Source organism: Enhydra lutris, unplaced genomic scaffold (assembly GCF_002288905.1).
Source record: "Enhydra lutris kenyoni isolate GAN:26980312 unplaced genomic scaffold, ASM228890v2 scaffoldscaffold3, whole genome shotgun sequence".
Taxonomy (NCBI): Eukaryota; Metazoa; Chordata; class Mammalia; order Carnivora; family Mustelidae; genus Enhydra; species Enhydra lutris.
The window spans coordinates 21862332-21876999 of NW_019154087.1; the positions used below are offsets into that span (position 1 = coordinate 21862332).

Here is a 14668-nt window from a genome sequence, read left to right on the forward strand (position 1 = left end):
ATTTACTTACCATTGACCGCAACCTTGTTTTAGCAACAAAGTTTTATTTTCAAATAGCTGCCAGTCACTGATACTGATACCTGAACAACAAACACGTCCACTAAGTATCAAATTGTTAGTTTGGTACAGCTGGAAACAACAAAATGCCATGTAAAATATACTGTAATTCAAATATTCCTTAATTTCATCTATTGCCTATCCTTTAGCTGATATCAGTCTAAAGACAAAATAATTTAACTAGTGACCCAGCTTTAATTTTAAAAGTTAATAATCAAAGATACCTTTCTTTCCTCTGTAATATTTTGACCTAGAAGAAAACCATGGCTCCCAAATTTTGAAATACTGTCTGTGTTTACTAAGGTCATCCTCTTTTTTCTTCAAATTCAATCCATATTTGCAGTGAAGAGGATCCAATTCAGAAAGAAGAGTGGGATTTCAGTTAGAGCAGAAGAAAACACCTGCCATTAATCCCAAGAGCACAAGTGGGGTCTGGAGTGTCCGAAGCAGCCACCACAGCTGTGAATGGAGGTTGACCTCAGCTTCGGTTCTGTCTTGAGCTGGCAGGTGCCAGGACGCCATTCAGTCTGCTCAAAAACAACCTCTTTTGAAATAGCAGTATTTTATTGCTCAATTGTGAATGCAAATTTTTATTTGTTCATGAATTAAGGATCCTTTCTTATGGCAAGCTGTCTAAATAAGTCTAGTTTTCATATGCGATTTTGGCATTAGTCATTGAACTTTGGGGAAAAAAACTCATCCCTGCTCACCACTGTAAATTGTTTTAGAAAAGTTTTAACCTCAAACATGCCATAAAACCTAATAAAGTGCCTTTAGAGGACTGGTACAATGAGAGGCTTGGCCTCTGAAATCTCACCCGGAAAAAGGAACTAAACTTTAAGAAGAAGAAGCTTTTGGGGGGAAAGGGGTAAGAGCAGGGGAGGAGTTCCACTGTAACGTACATAAAGTAAGTAACTTTATAGTAGCTTGGTTTTCTAGGCGAGTTTTTCTTAATGCTAGTAGTAGGAAGTGTTTAACTGTAGCACTAGACTATTAAGCTTTTCGAAACAGACCATTCATGTTTTCTAAATTAGCTTCTCCCACCATATCTTCTATCAGTGCCTAGAACACTGCCAAACTTTTTGTAGGCATTTGTATTTAAATGTATAATAAATCAAAATAGACTTAAATAACATGTTATTTAAATCAAGACTGGAATCTCCATCGTATTTCTTAAACTGAATGGTAGGTATTCTCTCAGTGTTTTTTGGGGTTTCCTTTGCCTCACCAAAAATAAAACCCTACTTGTAGAGCATTAGAGAACATTTTATGTGTGTTAAAAATTATCAAATAAATTCTTTAGACTTAATTTTACAGGGGTAGACACATAGTCTATACCAATTACTCACTACTTGGTTCACTGAAAACATTAATAAAACATTAAAATTTTACTGAAAACATAAAGAAAAATGATTTCCTTGGTTTCCCTTTGTTTTAATGGCATAATTATTTTGGGGCTAAGAGAAACAAGAGTTTGTTTAGTTGATTCTGTTATCTTAGCTCCCTCTCTCTCTCTCTCTAAACCTCCACAATTACTCTTTATCTCATTTTGTACTTGAGATCCTGGGGTCACTACAAAATACTCGGAAATGTAATTGGGAGCCACTTCAGAAGGCATCTGTTGAAGGCAGGAACATAGTAATCATTCTTTATGAAAATATAATTCTAGAGCTCTGTCCCAACACTTATCATCCAAACCTAGTCACACAGACTAGGTTAAAGTCCTGGCTAATTCACTTGCAAGAGATCTAACCTTGATAATCTTTGAATTTTATTTTTGGCATCTATAAAAGGAATATCATAATACTCTCTTCATTGGATGGGACAAGGTTAAATACGGTAACAGGTGAAAGTTCTTTGTTGATGGTAAAATATATAAACTACAAGACATGATATTATTGTTATTATTAAATTCATGATAACCTCACAGCTGTTACCAGAAGTCTCACAACTGAGAGTAGGAATTTAGGACAGTTCTTCTGTAGCAGATACTTAGCAGGAGATATTTTAGTAGACTGAGTATTCCTACATTTCCACCTGAAATGACATTGCAAGGTCTTAGGAAGGAGTACTTTGCTAAAACCTTGGCTGTGCTTCTATTCTAGACTTACACTTGTTTCCCAGCCTTTTAGTCACTCCCAGGTGAAGGTGAGAGATTGATTGAAGGTAACTTTGAAATGCTCCAGTTTCTCAAGTAGGCTGAGCTGAAATATGATTTCAATTTTAAGAGCTGGTGGGGGGGAGTATTGATGCCTCTAGAAATAGTATGTCCTGCTAGCATTTTTGTTCAGAGATGAAGAAAATCTCAATGTGGCTTAAGAATAGACAGCTGCCCCAAAAGTAGAAAATCCCAAAAAGAGCCACATCTTTATGGCTATCTGATTTATGACAAAGATAACACTGTACTACCATGGGGAAAAGATTCATTTTCAATAAATGGTGTTGGGTTAATTTGATCCACACATAGGGAAAAAAAACATCTTGACGTTGACCTCACATCATGCACAAAATCAGTTCTCCATGAATTCAGATCTGAGTATGAAAAATAAAGTAATAAAACCTGTATTTTTTACTTTATTTTTTTATTGTTGGTTTTCTTACTTTGTTTTGTGTACCATACCATCCCAAATAATACATTTACTTCAGGTGTACAATATAGTGAGTCAATAATTCTATACATAACTCAGTACTCATCATGATAAATGTACTCTTAATTCCCTTCATCTATTTCACCCATCCCCCCCACCCCTCTGGCAACCACCAGTTTGTTCTCTAAAGTTAAAGTCTGCTTTTTTTTTCTTTTTTTCATTGTTTCTTTTGTTTCTTAATCATCACATATGAATGAAATCATATGGTATTTGTCTTTCTCTGACATTTTACTTAGAATCATACACTCTAGATCCATCTGTGTTACCACAAATGGCAAGATTTCATTCTTTTTTATGGCTGAGTGATATTCTAGCATATATATATATATATATATATATATATATATATATATATAAAACACCTCTACTTTACTTATCTTAATTTTTAAAAAATTTGATTCCAGTATAGTTAACATACAGTGTTATAGTAGTTTCAATAAGGCTTTTAGCATTTAGAATAAACATAAAAGAACCTCTTTATGTCCTTGAAGTAGCAAAGATTTCTTAAATGAAATACAAAAAGAGATAAAAAGAAAAAAATGTTAAATGGTGTTTTATTAAAATTAAACTTCTGTTCATCAAAACCCAGTTTAGAGAATATACACAGTACACAGAGTGGGAGAATATATTTGCAAAAAATAACTGATAGAAAACTCATATTCAGAATAATGTAAAGTACTCTCATACCTCTCTCTTGATACATACAGATATTACAATATGTAAAGAACTTCAGTAAGTCTAAAGGACAACTCAATAGAAAATGGGCAAAAGATATGAATAGACACTCTGTGGATGAAGATGCAAAATGGACAAAACATGCATTAAAAGGAGTTAAGCTAATTAATCCCTGAAGAAATACAAATTAAAACAGTGTGAAACTACTACACCTCCCACCATAATGTCTAAAACAAAAAAAGAAGGAAAATACCAAGTATTGGTATTGATATAGGGGCACTGAAATTCTTGTATACTGGTGATGGGAGTATAAATTGTTAGAATCACAGTGAAAAACTATTTGTCAGTACCTACTAAAGCTAAACATATTAGGTATTTCCTATAACCTAATAATTCCACTCCTAGATTTACACCCAACAGAAATGCATACAGTTTTTAATCAAAAGACATAAACTAAGATATTTATAGCAGCACTATTTTCAGTAGTCAAGACCTAGAAACTCTTGGAAACAAATGGCATCAACCAAGTAGGATAAACAAATAAATTATGGTTTATTCACATGATGGAATATTATAGAGCAGTAAGAACAAACTATCTACAGCTACATACAAAATTATGCATACATTTTATACTTACCGAGCAATGGAGGTCAGATGCATACTGGTATGATTCCATTTCTGTAAAGTACAAAAAGAGACAAACTATTTTGTCAGAGGTCAGAAATAGTAGTTGAGAGTAATGATAAGAAAATGTTACCATAAGCCCTCTCGTTTTCCTTTGCTGGGTTCTACTTGCATAGAAGTAGCTTGTGAAAGCTTTTAGCTTTTTTTTTTTACATTTAGCTTGTGAAAATTTATTTTGCATATTATATAGTTATGACATGTGGACTTTGTGCACTTTTCTCTGTCTGTGTAGTATGGCAGTATATATAGTATATGCTATGGTATAGTACTATACTTTATTGGTATGTGTACCAGTATGGTATAGTACCATGCATACTGGGAGATGATATATACCATACTATAAATACCATTATACTATATATATAATAGTATATGTATTATACCACTTGCACATTCTAACCATCTTATAATTATACTTTGGAACCTAAAATTCCTTGATAAACCTCACTGATGGGTATACCTCTTTGCCCTTTGCATGAATCTTGCAGATAACTAGCTGATCTATTTAAGTTATAATTTTTTGAAATTTATTAAAAACTGTTTTCTTTCTTTCTTTCTTTTTTTATTAGGGCCCTCCAGGTCCAAAAGGTGATAAGGTAAGAAAATGTGTAGCAGAAACAAATTAAGTTAGTGTAAATCCATTGGTATGGTCTATGCTATGTTGTATTTTGGTCTTTTTAATGCATGTCACATATAGCCTTTACACTAAAACTATTTATCATCTCATCTTCCTATTCTACAGGGAGAACAAGGTGATCAGGGACCTCGGGTAAGTTGTATTCTTCCAATCCTGGGTAGAAAATTAATTTTCAGCTCCAAACTTATTGAATTAAAATAGCTTTGGCTTTATAACTGCGTTTGTGTCATGGTTTAGAATTAGCTGGCAAAAAATGCCATACCACTTGTAAGTGAAATAGCCTTAATAATAATTAATGGATAAATCCTGTAGCATTGCTTTGACTTGATACCTGTAAATAGGACACTGTACAATAATTAGCCCTCTGATGAAGGGCCAGAATCACTACTAAAAAGTCAATAACAACCACCATTCCCTTGGCTATTGGGTCCTTCAGATTTGCATGCATTGTTTTGCAATAATGAGGCCATTTGGATTCCTGTTGAATTTGAACTTTTTCTGCAGTTAAACTTTATGTGCTATTGCATAAATATGTTATATTATAGATGAAAATATTAATGCATTTTATATTTTTATTCTTCATCATAAATTTGAATAATACTTATTTGAATTTCTTATTTTTATAGATTTTTAAGCAGATAAAAGGTGTAATATAACTTAGCATTCCAGGGAGGAGGGGCATTCTTTTATTCTTCTCAAATGTGGCTCTTTTAACCATTATAACACAATGGTGAATGCTTTGTTGTTACCTTGGTAGTGCCAAGTCCTCTGCTTCACATCTGTGCCTTATTACCCAAATGTTCAGACATACTGTTCCAATGATGTAGTGGCTCCGTTCAGACATACCTCTCAATTTTCTCATGTCACTATGCACAAGAGCGAGTATTTGGTTGAAGAGTCATTTTTTACAGTGGAAAAGCACATTTAAAACTTTGAGGTTTAAAACAGAAACTGTAGGGTTTTTGTAAAATGCACTGTATGTTGTTAATTACTGAATTCATTTATACTGCAGTGGAGGTTTTATTGCAAAAGATGTAGTTGATGCAACTTGAAAAATTTGGAGTCTTATCTCTTTGTGTTTATTAAACTAGATAAAATGTATGCTATGATTTGTTTTCCTTTCCACTCTTCAGCCATTTCTTTATATAAAAGTAATGACCATGCCTCCGAGCATTTTGTTTCTCATGCAGTCATTCTAGCTGATGACTAGCTTCAAGCTAGAAGCTCATGTTAGTGGTTGAGGAGTTTAAACATCGTGATATCTGTCATGGATGTGAATGGAATAAAATTCTCATAACCTTAAATGATTAGAGGATAGCCACTTGCTCTGTATGTGGTGATTATTTCACATAGCATGTCTCCATGTATTGAGTATCATTTCTTTCCACACGAAATCTCAAAATCACTCAACTTACCCTTTCCAGGTAAGAGGGAAACTGTTTCCACTCTGAGAAATCTTCTTTTGGCAAAGGAAGTAAAGGGGTGGTTCGCAGCTTAGCTGTCATCAGCGTGCGCGCAGTCCTCATTTTCAAAAAGGTGTGTTGGCTTTCATCGTTCCAAAAAGTGATGATGGATGATAAAGCCAGGCCAAATTTTCAGGATGAAACCTGAAACCATGTGAAATTCACCTGGTTTCATGTTGCATTACAAACTAAGACTTGGACCAGTTTCCTTGCAAGTTTGGCCAAAGTTCATGAACTACTTTGACGAACCCAGACTGCCTTTCATACAGATTTCAGCCAGTTTTCACGCGGACTGAGGCCAAGTTTCACACAGTTCAGGGCCCATTTAGCATTTCAGGTAGAAAGTGGCAAAAATTGATCCCATTTTCCCCAGAATTTTGCTTTTTGTTTGAAGGCATTTGGATTGATTTTATCATGCAAGGTGAATCTTCATGGATTAAAAATCTAAAATGTCCTGGGAGGTATGTGTGAAATAGAATAAGAACCTACCAAATTGCACCTTTTCTCAAATTCCTAATTTAGAAACAAGGCAGGTCACAGATAATCGTCTCCAAAAAATAAAACTTACTTTCTAGTAAGAAAGTATTAGCTACTGATTAGGAAATTTATCATATCAACATGGTAAAGTGAATGGTTTATAATTTCCAGAGAAATCAAAAGTAAGTTAGAAGAGGAAAGGTCTTCAATTTTAATGAGAATTCACTTTACTCACATCCTCTGTAGGCACACTATTCCAGCTAACATTCATGGAGACTCTCTTTTCTAAAATGTCGATCTTTGTATTTGAATACCCTGCCCATTTTTATCCTATCATAGTTTTTGAATTCAACTTTTTACCATTTGTTTCACGTAATTTATTTCTTCTGTCATTAACAATATGACCCTTCATCATTTCAGTTCTTTGTTAGCTTATCAACTGTTATAGGATTTCTACTGTTTCCTTAAATATGGGTTCCCCCTCCCCCCTTTTTTTTCTTTTTGGCTTCACAACTGTTAAACAGGAATATATTAAGTCATATTATGCAATTCAAAACAGGAAAGTGTTGAAGATAATAAAGACATTAAGAAGGTAAAACTATTTGGAAATACTTGTACATATATTTAGCAATATACATTGAATTTCTTTTATCTTCAAGATACCATGCTTAATATTATAGAAACTATAAATGGATCCTCTTTCTCTCTCTTCTACTACCACCAAATTCAACCTACTATCATCTCATCTTCTTGACTATGGTGGCAGCCTTCCAAGTAATCTTCCTTCTACTCTTGACCCTGTATAATCCATTTTTTACACAGCAGCCAGAGAGATCATTTTGTATTATAAATCAGATCATTTTACTCCCTGTTTTAAACCTCAAGATGAAATCCAAACCCTTCATGAACCTTCAAGATCTGGCCTTTGCTTAAGTCTCTAACCTTATCTCACACCACTCTTCTCTCCCCCCCCCCCCCCCCCCGAACATGCTCCAGTCACAAAGTCCTCTATGTGTACTTCAAACACATCACACTCACTCCCAGCTGGATGACTTTCTATTTGCTGTCTTCTGGTCTTCTGGTGATTGAGATTTCATCTCAAATACTTCCTTGGTGAGACTTCTCCGACTACCCAATCTAAATCTGAGATTCTCCTATTTTGTTTATTTATTTACTTGCTTGTTATCTGTAAAACATGCTGTACCATTTACATAAACTCTATGAGAACAAGGGTTTGGTCTATCTTGTTTGTACCATCAGCTAGAACAATAAGGACTCAATAAATATTTGTTGAATGTTAAAATAAAATATTATTACATCATTACTGCCCTCAAGTTGCTGATAATCTCATGGGTATTCAAGTGAGAAAACTATTTGGTTGTGTTAAATGCCTTAAATAACAATACCAAGAGATGCTAGATAAATAAAAATTCTTCCATTTTAAAGAATCATTGGACACAGTGGAAGTGGTGACACTTGAGCTAGGACTTGATAAATGGATAATCTTTAGAAGAGAAGATGAAGAGGGAAGACATTACACATTCCAGAAAGAAGAAATAGTATAAACAGTACTATACAATTGGGAAATGACAGGATTCATTTAAAGACAATAACATTTTTTATTTGCCAAGGATATAAGCTAAATATAGAAAAATTACATTATGTAGGCTGATTTTTTTTTTACTGAAGTTATATTATGAAATATTTTGAATGTTTTAGTGTGATAGGCAGAAAGGAGACATTGAAGATTTTTTTAGTACATTATTTGATGTATATTACCACTGGACTCTTTGGTATTATTACCAAATGTTCTTTGTGAAAATCTTCCTGATGATGGTATCTCATATAGAGTGGAATTGAAAGAAGACCAGAAACTGTCAGTCACCCAGGACAAGTTCGTAAGAACCTGGGCTGTAAGGGTAATGACCAGTCTTCAGGGAGAAGTGAGCAGAGAGGATGGGCTGGCTCAGTTTGACACACTGAAACACCCCTTCCTTGGAGGTAAGGGGTCACATTCAGCAGAAAACTCTGTCAGAATGAGAAGCTCAGCAGTGGGGAGGGGCTATGTTGGTGAGCCAAAGAAGGAATTCCAAAGAGTTACCAAAATATGAGAGAGAGCTCCATGTTTTTTATGCAGACTGCGATATTAGTTTATTCTTATATAATGAGAAGTTTGAAGAAGGTAGTTGGTGGTGTGATTAACATAATTCAATGATGTAACTATGGAAGCCTCTGTGAATCACTCTTGGCATTTTCTTCATGGTTGTAAGAAGGCTGTTTCAAGTCCAGCCATCACATATGTATCAGCAGGAAGAATAAAGGGGGAGGAGTCTTTATCAAGAAAACAAAAATTTTCCCATGAATTTCATAGTAGACTTCAGCTCACATCTCATTAGCCAGACAGTGTCACATAGTTAATTTGTAACTGGAAGTGAGCCAAAGAGATTGGTGTTGAAAAGGAAAGTTGGGTCATCTTGTAATCAAACCAATGTGAGTTTGCTCATTGATAAGTTACAGATAGAGACCATACTAAGTGGAGTTGTCACATAAAGGAAACATTATTTGCAGCAAATAAGGAGATCACAAGGCATAATTTCCAAAGCTATGACTCACTGAGAAGGGGTGAGTGGGTTCCTTTTATTTATGATTAGGATAAATATTCAGAAAAGGGAGATTTGCCATCACATTTAAAGGCAGGCATAAGGTTGCACAGGCATACTGAGAAAACATGCTAATACATGCATTGTACATTATGTTAATCAAACTTGTGCTCCTCCTTGGGCAAAGCCTTTAACATTATACTGAGGCAAATCTAACTATTGGACAAGGGGAAAGGGCTATGGGAATCGTCTAAGAGCTAGTATAATTTGGGTGGGATCTTGGGCTCATTATCTCTCCGAGGCGTTGCTTGAATGCAGGATCATACCTGTTTATATGCTGGAATCATATCAGTTGACCTTCAGTCTAGGTTTCTCTGGAGACTGTTATTGGATTTATTAGTGGGGTCTGAAAAGACACAATAGCTGATTGGCGGGAAATGGTTCTCTGAAAAACAAACCGAACTTTCTGCTAGTTTCAACTTCATTAGTTCTATGGGGCATGTTTTCAATCTCACCAACAGGAATTGCCACAAGTGCCAAACAAAAACTCAAAGAAGAAAAACCAGGGTTGACATTAGTATAGGAGAAATTAATAAGAAAGAGTCTTTAAGCAGAGGGTAGGAGATTAATTCAATCCATATGGGATTTATATCCAAAGCTGTGATCATTGGTAATTTGTGGCCAGGGTCAAGTTAAAAAGCAAACAAACAAAAAAACTGCAGTTAGGGAATAAAATAGGAAGATACTAAGGTGAAAATTCAGCATGAATCATTAAATTGTATGTAGCGACTAATGGATAAGGATAAGAAAGTGGATAAGGATAGGGCTGAAGTTTCTGGCTTGATAAAATTGGTCAGAAGACAGGCAGAAGTATAAATATGTTAATATTTAGTCGTGTTGAATTTGTGATCTGGATAATTATTTCACTGGAATAATGTAGCAACAATTGGAAGCACGAGACTGGGAATCTGAGGTGGTATCATAACCGTTCCATAGCTGGAGTGTCCCCAGTGAGAATAGAAAGTGGAAGTGGAAAAATTGTGCATGAAAGGGTGACGTGAGAACCACTTAGAAATATCCACATTTAGGGAATGGGTTAAAGAAAGAGAGTCAGAAAAGAGAGCGAGCATTCATTCAAAGTCAAAACCAGGACACTACAAAATTTGAACACTAATGGAGGAGCTAAGTTAAAACATAAAAGAGAAAAGAAAAAAGAATGTGGCCAATGAAATCCTCTTAATAAAAGGAAAACCATAGGGATGAAGTCTATAAAAAGCCTATGATTTTGTTGTTTTGGAGTCATGAGATATTTAGGGAGTACATTTTGTTAAGCAGTAGAAGCCATATTGCAAGAAGTTAAAAGGTAAATGGGACGAACGTTGACTATCTTTGAATATTGTTGATGGCATATGATTTAGTGCAGAAGAAAGTGGGCTAACTTTTTTGGCATGAGCTTTCTGTCAGTGTTCACTGAACCAATTTTGAGTGTACAATTTTAGGTTTAATGTTGAAACCATAGATATTGTTTGGTTTTATTCTACAAGACAGTAGTTGTTAGATTTCCACAGCTGAATGCATCCTGATGTTTCCTCCTTGTTTCCTGGGGAGATATTGTTACAGATTTGCCATTAATCTTCAGTGCATTTGTGCAAATTGTCCATACTTCTGCAGTTAGGCCATTGGGCTGTATGGTAGGGATGGCGCTTTTTCTGTGATGTCAGTCACCAAGACTTCACTCTGTTTCATCCTAAGTTTGTGGCACAGAGTTCTAAGGCTATGACTGTACCCTGCAATCAAGCAGAGGTTGGAGACCTGCTGTCAGGGAGTTGTAGGGGCATTCCTAGGCTGAACAAACATTAGACCAAGAAGTTACACCTCACATGTCATAGTTATAATTATTAGTCTTACAAGTAATTAGGCAAGTTGCACACAGCATCTCCAAGCCTATCTCAGCAAGATAGGATATGAGGGAAGAAAAGTAGGAAAAGTGCATGCAGTTGGGTGAGATGATTATATACACATGGGCTGGGGTCAGACTGGATGGGACCGAATTCTAACTCTCCCACTATCTGCCCCTCTGGTTATGACAGGGATTAAATAAGAAAGTGTATGAGAAAACCTATAACAAATCCTTGACTGATCAAAGCTGATCATTCTCACCATATTGCATGTGAAGAATCTGGGGTGAACTCACTTGCCCAAGTTTACATAATTTGTAAGTGGTAGGAAAATGAATTCACACCCAGGTCTCTTGACCACTTGTTTGTACCTTTCCCAGTGGGTCAGGCTGCTCCCCTATCAACAAGTTAGTTATTGAAGTCATCAACCTCAATATGAAACAACAGGGATGACAAAAAATACCTATGGCTCAAATAATAACACCAATAATAATGATAAGCAATTTTATTGATCTCTTAAGATACACTAACCATTCTATGAAGATGTATCTTATTTCAACAGCCCTACAAAATAGTTGCTTTCATTGTTTCCATTGAACAGATGAAGAAACCAAGATTTAGAAGGTTTAAATATTTTGTCCACAATAACAGAGCCAGTCAGTGGCAGAGTCAGGTTTTGAGGCTGGGTACTTCCAGATCACATTTTCCATATATTTTCTCATTTATCCTAAAAATTAATGCAGTGAGTTAGTTAACAGCATAATAAATAATATGGCCGGTTTTTAAAGATCTATTTATTTGTTTTAGAGAGAGAGTGTGAAAGTAGGGGGAGGGGCAAAAGGAGAGGGAGAAAGAGTATCTCAAGCAGACACCCTGATGAGTGCTGAGCCCAAGTGGGGACTTGATCTCATGGCCCATGCGATTATGACCTGAGCTAAAACCAACAGTTTAGTGCCTAACGAACCGAGCTACCCAGACGCCCCATAATATGATCCTTTTTTTTTTTTTTTCCTGGTGAGGATTGAGCTCAAGCAGGTTAAATGATTTCTACAAGTTCACATACACACATCTACTAAAAGACAATGCTGGGAGTCAGACCCAGATTTCAAATTCTGTTCTCTTTACACGATCGTAAGCTGCCTTCAGGTGGCTGCTAGTACCTTTTCAACTTTTAAGTTCTATGCCTCTGTGAATGAAAGTGAAAAACTGGGGAACACAAGTGCAAATAGGAGCATCTTTTTTATTTGTAGTCATGGTAACCTCAGTCTTTACAATTCATTCACTGTTGACCCTCCAGAAAACAAATGGGTGAATGCATCACAGTCATACCCAGGAACCTCATGTAACATAATTGGGCAGAGGAATGCTAATCCCCATCCAAGGGACATCAGAATACCCAGTTACCTTGTTAGAATGCAATTTTTCTTCTCAACTTGTTGGAACCAATTTGAAAATTATAGTATAATATCAAAATCCCACTATATTAACTATTAGTGACTTTTTTTCTTTAGGATAGATAACCAGATGAATAAAGTCTGTTTTCTGCTGTTTATAATGCTGCATTTACATGTTCTCCAAGATACTTTGATTCCACTTTTTTTTTTTTTTTAAGATTTCACTTATTTATTTGAGAGACAGAGATCACAAGCAGGCAGAGAGGCAGGCAGAGAGAGGAGAAAGCAGGCTCCCCTCAGAGCAGAGAGCCCGACGCGGGGCTTGATCCCGGACCCCGGGACCATGACCTGAGCCGAAGGCAGAGGCTTTAACCCACTGAGCCACCCAGGCGCCCCTTGATTCCACTTTTATTCTGAGCCTCTCTTTGCAAAAGATTATTTTATATTTCTTCATCAGTCACAGAACCTGAATGTCAGTGTAAAAGACTCAAGACCTTCAAGACTTTTCCCATTGTTTTCTGCACCCATTATTACTACTACCATTGTTCTTCTAAGAGGACTTCTTGTTTGCCCAGTTCTTAAGAGCCTCTGCCCTCGTCATGAACCACAGCCCTGGGAATCACAGTGGTACTCAAGGCTTTGATGTTAGTGGCTCATATTTCTTTTCCCTATCTTAGTGACTTAAAAACATATTTTTAAAAATAAGCAAAACTGTTCTAATGCTTAGTACTGTCTGTTTAAATTAGGGTACTATGTTGCTCTGAAATTGTGGTAAGTTTACTAATCAAACTTGAGTAATAAAATGAACAAACATCATGAATTTATCTTTTGACTATATATATTCATCTTCTAATCAGTTGGCTACCATCACCTTGCCAAATAACACAGAGGCCTGATAAGTGAAAGATTTAGTGGTTATTAGTCTTAACATCATCAGCCAACAGCTGGTTTTAAATGAGTGCTGGGCTCTCACAAGTTCAGTAAGCCACCCAGGAGCTCCGCTTAACTCTTTTCATAAAATTCTTTCTCTTCCCCATGTATTCAAGTAAATTTTCATAACAGCTGGGACTACGCAAAACTGATAGCATCTTAAAAACATCTTCAGCAAGAAAGATTAAGTTCCAGAAAAGGAAAGCATTTAGAAGTTTATTTTATTATCTTAACCTTTGTTGACTCGAATGATTAAACAGATTCTTTGGCTCTGCTAAAACATTTAGGCCTAGATATTAATTTGATGTCCTTATTTACTTAACCCTTGCCTTTCTCTTCAGCCCTAATGAATATACTACTCATTTGGTACTGAATGTATTGCCTGTGAAAAGGGAAGAGATATAACACAATGGAAGAAATAAATTGTGAAAAAATTATTTTAATGCTTTCCAGATTCAGCAGAACTTGGCATGGAAACAGCAAGCTCGTTAAGATTTGCAAATGTTCTTATTGTATTTTTTATAATCAGAGTTCTCTTTTGAGTGTTCTCTGTCGTACTTCAAACCACTAAGAACTGATATTGAATTAAACCTAGGAACATTTGTATATGTGTCCCGATGTGGGTCAGTTTAAAATAAATAAGTTATTTTTGCATACAATTGTTAATATGTAGACAATATTTACCTTGGAATTCAGTGTTGTGAATTATATCTCAGTTGTTGGTTGTATGGGTGAGCCCATCAAATAAGAAAAAGAAAACACTATAAGTCTTGTACATTTTTGTCTAATGTAAAAATATTATGTATGTAAGCCTGTAAATATAGTAATCCAGTTGGGTAAACTTTTATACAAAACATTTAGAAGTAAAAATGAACAATTTGCAAATCCTCGTATTAAAACAACGACAACAAAATAGTGGAAAGCTTGAGATTTGAGCCTTTACCTAAAGATTCTATTAATGACCATGGATGTATTAAAATTAAATAAAAATCCATCCTAAACATATCCTCTGACAAGGAATTCTGGAGAATGATTCTAACCAGTTTAAATAGCAATGGGGTTTTCTTTCAATGTTTTTAATGTAGTGACCTTCACAATAAAATAATTACTCATTCCATTTTATGAAGTAAAGGAAAGATTTCATTTGTCCCCAGTCTTATACTCATTGGTTAAATAAACTACAGTAGTCTCCTTTTTACTTTTGT

General features: G+C 35.4%; 1 protein-coding gene across 2 annotated transcripts in view; it reads left to right on the forward strand.

Annotated features, from left to right (window-relative positions):
- Window positions 1-14668, forward strand: part of LOC111157025 (collagen type XXV alpha 1 chain) — a 492475-nt gene that overhangs the window by 348444 nt on the left and 129363 nt on the right. For both annotated transcript variants that reach the window (XM_022518228.1, XM_022518236.1), the window contains exons 6-7: window positions 4634-4660; window positions 4807-4833. In XM_022518228.1, coding sequence (XP_022373936.1) covers window positions 4634-4660; window positions 4807-4833 — 54 coding nt within the window. The remainder of the gene's footprint in view (window positions 1-4633; window positions 4661-4806; window positions 4834-14668) is intronic.